The sequence below is a fragment of the Ylistrum balloti genome, unplaced genomic scaffold (genome assembly GCF_031769215.1).
Source record: "Ylistrum balloti isolate Yb309-2 unplaced genomic scaffold, AGI_CSIRO_Ybal_v1 Utg370212, whole genome shotgun sequence".
Lineage (NCBI taxonomy): Eukaryota > Metazoa > Mollusca > Bivalvia > Pectinida > Pectinidae > Ylistrum > Ylistrum balloti.
The window spans coordinates 428,842-440,217 of NW_026782181.1; the positions used below are offsets into that span (position 1 = coordinate 428,842).

The 11,376-nt window shown below is 33.6% G+C and overlaps 1 protein-coding gene across 1 annotated transcript; it reads left to right on the forward strand.

The window, feature by feature from the left end:
- The first annotated feature begins 702 nt into the window (after positions 1-702).
- On the forward strand, positions 703-11,098 carry LOC132551754 (mesoderm induction early response protein 1-like). The gene is made up of 11 exons (XM_060215889.1): positions 703-727; positions 1,717-1,844; positions 2,249-2,489; positions 3,008-3,102; positions 3,354-3,423; positions 3,812-3,868; positions 4,330-4,427; positions 4,851-4,932; positions 5,202-5,296; positions 6,075-6,202; positions 6,585-11,098. The coding sequence occupies exons 2-11, from the start codon at positions 1,749-1,751 to the stop codon at positions 7,105-7,107; spliced, it is 1,485 nt and encodes a 494-aa protein (XP_060071872.1). The 5' UTR covers positions 703-727; positions 1,717-1,748; the 3' UTR covers positions 7,108-11,098.
- Positions 11,099-11,376: the final 278 nt, after the last annotated feature.

Genomic DNA, 11,376 nt, shown 5'->3' on the forward strand with positions numbered 1-11,376 from the left:
CTGTATACTTTGTAAAATCAACAGGGCTTCGCCATGTTCAAAGTTGTGTCGTGTTGCTATAGGTAACCAAAAGTCATATGCAAACAAACATTTGATTGGCTAGGGCAGTATCTCCCTTGAGATAATTTAGAATGGAAAATGATATTTCGAAGAGTTGTATTGGTATTACACTATTACAAAGGCAAAAGATCAGTAATATAGTTCCATAATGCAAATATATAACCACAACAAAATGTCAAATACATTTACATTTTCCAATAATGTAGTGTATAGTTAATCTATACATTGTCCAATCAGAAAAGCTGTAATAAAAGAAATTATAGCGGCAGGTAGTTGTTGCCTCGTTTTCGAATGTAAGCGACGTATCCCATAATTTCTCATCAAAATGGCGGAGGTAAGTAAGGAAAAGAACCGAAATATCCCAAGGAATTTCCCTTAGATTTCTTCTCTGATATGTTTTTGAATTTCGAGACCGATGGATTCTTATTCCATGATATATTAACTTCCTTTGTTGTTGATATTTGGCTGTTTAGGGGTGATTTCGCTTGAATATTTACAATTGAATTATGGCGCGCTCTCGATTGAAATTTTGACATCGCTGTCGCACCGCGAAGTAAAGGAATTTCCCGGAGTTTTTGCCGAATCGGCGCACATTAGTTAACTTATTTTTGCATTTTATTTCATTTTTCGTCTTTGCAGACTGGTGCCAGCGATTCCAGCAGCCCAGGTAAATATGTGATGCCAAGAATTGAGATTTATTACGTTTCCTATACAAAATGAAGATATTTTATGCAAATTACCGGGGTCATAGTGATGCTGGAAAGAAAGTTTCATTGAAAGCTGTGACTTTTTATCGAAATATTGACGCATTCATTTTAACGACGCCATCTGAATTTAAAGAGATGCACGTCTAACTGCTTATTTAGTTACTGTATTGTGAAGTAGATTGCATTTTATCGGAATGCCCAATGTCAATGATCGTTATAAGTTGCATAAGCCTAGAGCCAAACTTTTGTAAATATTTCGGCACAAGTAACATTCCAAACCTACCATAACCATAAAATGACCACTGCATTTGCTTTCATAATTATAATTATTCACGTCTTCAAAGCTTGATATGCAACAGGTTTCAAGGGGAGTCATTTCAGAACTGCTAACGCTAACCAAAATTTCAAACCCAAATGTTCAAATTTTTCAGGCTGTCTAGAGGTATTCAATGGGGATTTGTCTCCCAAAACTAAATTTTTTTTTAGGGTAGAAACAGATCTACCGAGTTTGCTGTGAAATGTTTGCCATAGTCTTGCCAGTCATAGAAAAGGACCCAAGTTATTTTCAGGAATGCCACTCCAAAGATACTGAATTACTCTATATAATCTTTAAATGAGATAATTAGTAAGATACCTGATGTGATCTCTGAATAAGTCATATTGATGTAGATCTAGATCAATTGTTATCTCACTCCCTTGACAGACTACATGTCATTTGCCAACTTGAGAAGTTAAGACAGTACTTTTTTTATGATAACTGAGATGGGCAGCTATCAATTACATCGGTAATTATGAGATTTTACAAATTCATTTGATGACTCTGAAGATTACTTTTTCTCTAAATATTGTACATAGTTGATGGGAAAGCATGTAAGAAATCTGATATACATTTAAACTGAAGGTTTTGAAACATGAAAAGTTGAGGGTTTTGATAATCTGTATTTTATAGAGACCGACCGTGATTTTGATCCGTCTGCTGACATGTTAGTTCATGACTATGATGATGAACATACACTTGAAGAGGAGGAGGCCATGAGTGGGGACAGTTGTTCAAATGAACTAGATGATCTGGAAAGAGTAAGTCCTTAACATGACTTAAACAATTTTTAATGACTTCCAGAATTGTTCATGTTGCTGGAACTGGTCAGAATGGAAAAAGGTCTTTTTCAACTTTGACTTGATATACCTATAAAACTGATGCTAAGTGAAATGTTGTAAAATGGTCAAATTTCAGTTGATTAGACACAGTGCTATGTACATAGTCACAAGAATCTCTATTTGGTAATTTGAAAAACTGCATGTATCCCTCGCTTGCACCTGTGATGTATATTCTGATAACATTGATAATAGTAATTACAGGAAATGGTGTTCAATATTTCAAAACTTGTGTTAATATTATTGTGTGGTAAATGAGATATCAAATCTTCTATAGTGGTATAAGTATTGCTCTACATTTTCTTTTTTCTTTTTCGTCATTCTAGGAAGGGGATATGCCTTTGGAGCAACTATTAGCCATGTATAAATATGCAGATGAGCCACAGGATACACGTTCAAGTAGTGAAGAAGAAATCCTCAGCAATCAGGATCTGACACTTGACAAAGAAGAAATAGCTCGCGATCTGCTCAAAACCAGTGATGATGATGACGACAAAGAAACAACAGTGAATGACCTCTTGAACAGTGTGCATGTGTCATCTTCACAGACAAACAGACTTCTTAGATGTAAGATTTCAAATGCTTTAGATATTTATAAGGAAGTTCTGATATTCTCTAATTTATCTACAGATTAATCTTTTTGTACACTAAATTCTGATGGGACGTGTTAAATGCTGATGGTTTAATTAGCAGCAGGATTTAAACTCTTTTGGTGTGTTGCATTGTTTGGGTAGAATTACTTAAACTGAAGGTGGAGGCAGAAGGAAGGCCTTGTTAGGTGAAACAAATGGCTGTATTTGAAGGCGCAAGTTTGGCTTAAAATGAGAATACATTTGCACATTCACAGCATACAAAATTTTGTAAGTCAGTTTAAAAGTCTAGTGGTAGTTTTAAGATAGGCTTTTTTCAGAGTATATAGAAAAGAGAAACTGAATTTAATAATCTGTCATTGAAAACTTCAGTAACAAACAAACGCCAAGGTAGAAACAAATGTGTAACCTTAACAGTCAGTCAGCTTACTAAGTTACATTAACCCTGATACAACTGATATATCATAGTAAATGTATGTTAATAATTCCTTACAGCCAATAGTCAAGATGGAAGTGAAAATGAAGATGAGGATTCTGAAGAGGACAGTGATTACCACCAACCTATAGAAGTTGTTGATGATTGGAAAAAGGTATGAAAAAGTAATGACTCAGAGATTTGAGTCCTGGGCTCATGATTCTTCTGTTGGATTCACTCAAATTTTGAGGACCCTGTATATCTCTTAATAATTGGACTCTTCAAAATTTTTGAATTGGAGCCCTGGACTCGCTTGAAAGAATATTACAAAAAATACTGATTATTATGAAAGTCTAGAGAATGTTTCTAATTCCTGTTGAATATTTGTCATCTGAATTACATGCTAAATTATCTTTGTTATTACAGACAATCCAAGTTGGCTCTGATTATCAAGCTAGTGTTCCAGATGGTCTCTGCAAATATGGAGATGCTCCAGGTAAATGACATATTTAATGCCTGTAATTCAAAAACAGAAATTCATTCCAAACTCGATTAATGTGTGATGTGTGGGATATAGTAAAACAACGAATTTTCATTTTACATGATTTAATTGTATTAGTGTGAAACTAAGTGTACTCAATTAGGTCAAACTATTGGGTGATCATACTTTTTAACAGTATTTAAGTTTAATAGTTACAAATGAAAACAATCTGAATACCAGCTTTTTCATTCTTTAGATTTAGTGTTTTGAACATGCTCTACAAGTAAGCATTAAGTAAAATATGGAAAATTCAGTCCAGCCTGATGACATAACTACCTACCTACCATCTACCCACCAGATAAAAATTGTTGACTTTGTCTCAATGTTGTCCTTTGTTTAACAGCCTATGAGAATGAAGACCGACTACTATGGGATCCTAACAAATTAACAGATTCTGTTGGTAAGTTGTGTATGTTATATTTATTAGAACGAATTACTGGTTTTTCAATGAAATTGATTTTAGTGATTTTAGTCTTCAGTTTGTCAAGGGCATATCTGAAATACTTAATCAGCTACAGTTTCAAAGCTTTAAATTTGAGGATATCCTCTTGTTCTTAATTGAACCTCAAGCTGTACTTTTTAACTGTGACATGAGATAATGGAGTTTGTAGAGATTAAGGATTAATTGCAGGATTTCAGCTCATAACATTACAGAGATATTCACACATATGAGGAAAATATTTCTTCAAATATCGAGGGCAGTGATCTCTCTCTGATAGCGTGGATTGTGGAAGATGTTTGTTACACCATGTTAACTAACTAAAAATTACTTAGTTTCAATTGAAGAGTTTGTAATTTTCAGCTACTTTGTTGATATTGGTTTTTTGTTTAATTTTTTTTCTCTTTTTCTTCTGTTTGCAGTTGAAAAGTACTTGGATGAAATTCAAACTCAGTCATTAATCAATGCCACAGGTGTAAATGCAGTGGGCACTGGTATACATATTCGAGATGATGAACAGGTTGGTTTATCAGAAAATATTACCTGTACTTACAGGTGTTTTTTGTCAGTAACAAACAGGATTATTCTTATTTTTTTTATAGCAACTTTTGAAACTCGTGTGTTAGTGTTTTGATACTATCAGTGACCAATGCAATGTGTAGCCTATTTTTATAAGACAGAAATTTGTTTTGTCGTTAAGCCTGGATATTAAAGTATAATTAATAGAACAAGCCTCCAATTTGTAAGTAAATCACATATGCGAGTAAAAAATATCAAAAATGTGAGTTTAAATGGTATTGTTAAGTGATGAGTACACAAATCCATGTTTTTTGCTCAAAATTAGGATTTTGTTGTTCGTATTATCTCATAACATGAGAGCATTTTAAAATTTTTCATATGTTCTTTTGAAGCTGCTTTAATTCTGTTTAATTGCTTTGTTCAGGCTTTATATTTACTACTGCAATGTGGACATAATGTTGAAGAGGCGCTTCGCAGAAGGAAGATGCAGGCAGTTCCTCCCACAGGTAAGAGGCAAATCTTCTGTTATTGAGTATCTGAAGCTAGTTTTCCTTATGTAAGATTGTATATTTAATTAGTGTTTAACCTATTCTACTGATTTGAATGCCATATAGACAGTCAACAGTATTGAAACAAAATATGCAAAAATGAAAGATAGGTTTAAAATATGCCAATTGTCACATGACCTTATATGGCTTCATTTGTTTGAATATATATTTACGAAAGAATGCATCTCCATCACTACTTTTAAAAACTACTTATTATCTGGTGATAGATCCTATGAGTTTATGGTCAGAAGAAGAATGCAGAAACTTCGAAAATGGTCTAAGAACTTACGGAAAAGATTTCTACTTGATCCAGCAAAATAAAGTGAGTAAAGAATTCCTGTTTTCATATGTATCTGTGTTCTTTTGTGTTGAAATAACACTTTGTGCGTGTTATTCATGCCAGCAATGAATATTTAATATCAAGAATGGTGATGTTATATTCCACCAAATCCTTAATACATTCATGGGGCAGTGCAAATATTCCAAAATATGACATGTTGATGAATTTTATCAAGATCATTAAGAGTGATTATTTTTTCCTGCTGTAAATAAAATAAGTTTATGTAAATCGATTATAAGTTATGTTACAATATTTAAACACTATACAATACTGAAATTTCCAAACTTCTTGTATCAACTCTTTAGTAAGATGCCTACCCAGTGAGGTACACACAGTTTGTTGAACATGTGCTATTCAGAGAAATAATTCAAATGTTGACGTATAAACAGCTAGCATGCATATATATATATATATCAAGTCTACAAGTTAGTTTAGGTTCTGGCTTTAATACTAAGTTTTTTCCCGTACTTACCAACAATATAGATGACATATATTGTTCTAAGAGTTCTGCTGAGTTCAAATAGTTGTATATATATTTAAATTTTTTTTACATGTTCATGAAGAATTTGGTCCTTTGAGAATTATCGTTTTAACCATCACCTTCAGTGGATAGAAATGAATGAAGCATGCTTCAGACAAGGGAAACATATCTAGTTAGCGAAGGGTGCTGTCATCCTTCTGAATGTTTTGAGAAGAAATAGTCCATAGGAACATCCCTTTTACAAATGTATGTATTAATCTCTTAATTGTCATTTTACAGGTGAAAACAAGGTCTGTTGGAGAATTAGTACAGTTTTATTACCTTTGGAAAAAGACAGAAAGACATGACATGTTTGCCAACAAGAACAGATTGGAAAAACGCAAATATTCCTTACATCCTGGTGTCACGTTAGTATTTTCTCTGCTGTCATATTTTATCCTTATGATGTTTGATTGTTTATTCCATAGCTATTATTGGACCTCACATAAAATCCAGGTGTCCTGTAGTGATAACTGTGTCCATCTGTCAATAGTTTTTAATTGCTTCCATTCAGTGTGTATTTCCAATTGATGATCTCATTCTGCATGTCTGTTATATGATTTCCATGAAGATGGAACGTGGCAGAAAAGCTAGAGGTTTGTAGAGAAATCTTATCCATCAAAAACAGAAGACAGAAAAACAAATTTCTTTGTTGCTTTATAGTGAATTTTATTTGCAAATCTAAAAGAATTTACTTGGTTACATCAGCATTATGTAACACATTCAACTTTTGACCTTGTTTTATTGCAGAGATTACATGGATCGCTTCCTGGATGACCAGGAGAGTCCAGCTGCAGCACCTGTAAGGGAGAGATCAGCAAGTCCTATCAACTCTCTCATTTATGGTGATCCAAAAAGAAACCAATTGAAACCTCCATCATCGGACACAGAGACATCTTCCAGTTATCATGTTGGGGAACCTAAAGACTTTGATCTCAGTGCTGCTTCACCAACTGTAGTTCGTCCCGAGATTAAGAGACATAGTCCATCTTCTCCACGAGCCACAAATAACGTAATTCATGTTTCATCTGGCTTAAACGGCAGTTGTGAAGACGTGATTGAACCAATAAGCAAAAAAATGAAAACAGATTCAGAACATTCACATTACGAACTTCAGGAGTCATATTCAGACAACAACCATATAGATTCTGTGTCTCTATCATCTGTTGCCTCAGGACTCACTCAATCAGAACACACATTAACATCTGTTGGTGCTTTAAATGCGGACCTTCATCCTGTAAAGCATGCATCAGCCGAGTCTGTGGTACTGTGATGTTGTCTAAAGTTAGATTAGCTAGGCTTTAGGTATATCAAATAAGAAAAGAAATTCACTTAATGTTACATCCAAGATCCAGTTTTATACATCTTGACATCTCGAGGTACTTTATAGAGAAAAGTTTTCAACAAAGTAGTGGTCTTTTTAAAAAAAAATTTGTCTTTGTTTTTTTTTGTTTTTTTTTTTTTTAAGTTGTGAAGTTTAAAAAGATTTTGTACACAATTTATGATGCTCTTTAATATAGAACAAATTTTAATTAGACATTTTTTTTTTGATGTAGCTGTATAAAAGTGGGTCTTGGATGTTTAAAAAAAAAACATGGAAAAATCATTCCATTCAGGGAATTTATTTATACAAACCAAGAGAAGAAGTGACATAGACCAGCTTTGTCTTGACATCACTTACAATGTGCAATATCGAAGATGATCGTTGAACAAAGTCTGACCATTCAGCTTTTGTTCATTACAGAGTGTTCCAGGATCAGTAATGGCCAGTGGGTCTGTCTGTTTTAAGGCAGACAGTCAGTGGTGCAGATTTGTTTTATAAGACCACCCATCCTAGCAGTATCTTCTTGTATTTGCTTAATATATTGATACAGTCTTGGCGACCTTACGCCGATAAGCCGAGGAAGACAACATTTTTTGATTGTCACACCTTAAGTTTTGTACATGAAAGTAGATACCATGAGTATTCATAAGTTAGAATTAATAAGGATAGGTGAGTAAACACAAAGTTGTGAAAAATAACTTTTGTTTGATTTGTGTGTGGTTTTATGTCGGCAACAGCTACAGTGACAAAGTAGTGATGGTTGTTGGATAGAGTGAGGGTGGGGGCTTGGGGCTGCTCTTTTATAGAGGGAGTGATGTTCATTTTCAGAAAAGAATCAAAATCCTTTGTTAAAAAAGAATATACAGTAGTTGTATAGAAGTAGGAGTTTAACAGGGATTTCACTCCACAGTAATTGTGAGAGTAGACACCATAAGGATTGTTTTTGTTATTGTGTTATTGGAAGGAGAGATTATAGTCGTCTTGCTTCATTCAGAGAGTGGAATGAATCTAATCTGAAGAGATTTATGCAAAGAATGTTGTTTGTTAAGAAAGTGTAAATAGTCCTGGTTTGTTAATACATATATACAACTCTCTACCACTATGGCCTACTTTACACAATGTACCAAGTGTTTTAATACAACTGCTCGTTGATGTATCAAAGATGTTTTATTCTTTTGAATGTTTTTATTAACATCAGAACATACAAAGTGTATTTAGCATAAGTAAGATTCAGTCTCCCAATAATGATTTTCTGAAATAAATTGTATGGGAGAAATTAGATGCACTTTTTTCAGGGACCCATTATCCTTCAAATTTTTACTGACATTTAGCAACATTGTATGTATGATAGTCTATGATACCACAATATAGTGTGTGATATTAATGTATTATTCAATACCTTACGATTCTGCACTACAAATTGGTGGATAACATTAGTATACCTTTTGCATTTTGACATTGAAATTTGATTTTCACTTAATGCAGATAGCTCAAAGCATTTTATATCGCATTGCCAAATATATGAATTGTGAAGAGAGGGAAGGGGGCACACAAAAAACACCCTAAAATAATCTACTTATAGATGTTTTTATGTGACTGTCAAAAGGGAGGAAAAAGATATACTTTGGCAGTAGTGGTTTTATGTGTGAAAAAATTGATTCTGCCCATGTCATATATACAACTGCTTTATTTGTGCTTTAATCAATATATGTCCCAAATGTGTTATTCAAATGACTTGATATTTTTAAGTATATTATAGTCATTGTTAGCTAAATAATCCATTTCAAGTCAACACACTCTTATAATTTTGCTGAATTGAACACAGATATTTTATCACATGCAAGTTTCATTTCGGCAAACACTTTCTTGCAGTTAAGGTATGTAGTATGTTCTCTCCCAGTATACTAGTTCATCGTTGATCTATAATTCCATCCATTTCCAAAAATTCAAAATGATTGAATATTACATAAATTGATAAGTAATTCTTGAGGTCAAAATAATGGGTTTTTTTTATTTGCAATGAAATAAATTTTTCACTGTATGGATATGTCAGATTTAAGTACAGTCTATTGTCATTTATCTCTTTGTTTTCATTCAAGGTGTAGTTGCCTTCCATTGAAAATTTGATTTAATAATGTAATTAAATATGACACTTTGATTTTTACAGAATCATCCATCCAGCTTTCTTCTCAGTTAGGTATTGAGTTAACTGTAGGAAATGAACTAGTCACAATCTCCAGTTTAGAATTCTTGTACAATTTTTAACCATTTGAGTCTAATAGATGTGATGGCTGTTTAATGCTAAACCATCAAGGTATGGTAAATAAATTTTATGTTATTTTCTTGTAAACTGGAAGTCAAATGTTCCTTTACAGCTATTCCAGTAAAACATTTACCCCAGAACTCAAAAATAAATCCCTTCTATCCATGGTTTCCTGCCTATTACTTCAAAGGGAATTATCTATCAGATTCTTTGGGTGGTAGTCCTAAACAAAACCTGGAGTCCTGGGGTGAGATAGATGCTTTACTGGAACAACCCTTACCTATACATATGAATAAATACCTTTGTGTCGTGATGTGTGTTTGGTATACATGGAGAGCCATTGAGGGCAATCGAGAGACATGCTCACCTGGGCAGCATTGTAAAGCATTGTATCTAGTGCTCCACACCTGTCTTTGTTTATACATCTGTTTTAATGGGTCTTCATAGCCCTCTCTTTTTTAAAAAATATAAGAGTTTTCTTTAACTTCAGAATTCAGTCACTTGGACAGAGGAAGGGATTGTTATTTCACGGGATGATGAATAATCCCAAAAATCATGTATATAATCATTTGTTTATATCGCAGTGCCAGAAATGTAAATAAGAAATATGACTTTCTGGAAATATATTACTAAGTTCATACCAAAAGTATTTTAGCCATGAAAATCACAGTATACATGTAACTGAGGTCATTATCTATTTTAATGCCTCCTAGGATTTAAATCCAGGGCCTCTGGCTTACTAGTCTGAGCAGTATGTTGCAGCAAGTATTTTATCAGGGTTACATACTCCTCATTCAGGAAATATCTCTCTCGTCCTAGAATTGCCTGGCGTTACAGCAATGCTTGTGAATGTAACACAAGTCCATACATGGGCACCAATGTAATAGAGGTCATTATTTACTTCAATGCCCTTTTTTGGATTTGAACCCAGGACCTCTGACTTACTAGTTTGACCCTCAACTGATCACGCTAAAGAGAAGTTCTCTATAGCTGAGCGGTATATTGCAGCCAGTATTTTACCAGAGTTACATACAGATACTTCTTTGAAATTGTCATCCCTAATGTTTCTTGGAAGTTCAAGCTGTATCCTCCTGTTTGGAAACTTTCAACAATACCGATATACTCTTATATGATTGATTGGCTGACTAGATCAATTTACAGGCTGAATGATATTGATTTCATTAGTCTGATTAAAATTCCTATTTAGTATCGATATTATTATTGTAATTTAGATAAAAAGGTAATTACAAAATGACCAGCCTTTATAAATTATGTACTTTTTTTTTCCTTCTTTTTTCCAGTCTGAATTTTCCATACTCTGGAAGGGTGAATTTGCTTTTCACATTTTCAGCATCATGTACTGCTACAAAATTGTCCATTTATTGTGTTGGCGTCTGAAATTTGCAATATTTATTACAGAGTAATGTAAAAAGAATAATTGTCTTTATTTTTGTACAAATGAACTGTACATAACTGCCCGGTTTTGCTGTATAATTACTACCCATTTGATGATATGTATATCATTGTGTTCTCCATCACAATCACTCTCCTATCCATAGTGTTGTAGATATTGTCAGAAGTATACATGTTAACATATGGTTTGTACTATTTATTATGTACATAGACATAGATAGACTCTATGCCACACAGAAAATTAAACATTTTTACAGAAAGTAATCCCTGTTGTATTTGTCCTATTTCCAGCTGATCTCCCAGTAGTGTTTGCATCATGGGGCTTGCATTGTCCGCATTGTACAACATAAGTTAGATATACAAGTACTTATAATAATACTTATGCTCTGGAGGACTGTTTTTCTCACGAGACTGGTGAGTGGAATGGTCTGTGCTGTTGTGGATGTATCCTTAGGCATGACGCATTCAGATAGCCTGTATGTCAAGCGAGATAGCCGTCGACTACTTCAAGGATGTCACATCTCAGAACCCCAACAAAGAAA

Bases quoted from the DNA above. Each gene is read 5' to 3' on its own strand.
- LOC132551754 (XM_060215889.1), top strand. From the start codon at position 1,749: ATGTTAGTTCATGACTATGATGATGAACATACACTTGAAGAGGAGGAG. The intron at 1,845-2,248 runs GTAAGTCCTTAA...TCGTCATTCTAG, and splicing joins AACTAGATGATCTGGAAAGA to GAAGGGGATATGCCTTTGGA. The intron at 6,203-6,584 runs GTTAGTATTTTC...GTTTTATTGCAG, and splicing joins TCCTTACATCCTGGTGTCAC to AGATTACATGGATCGCTTCC.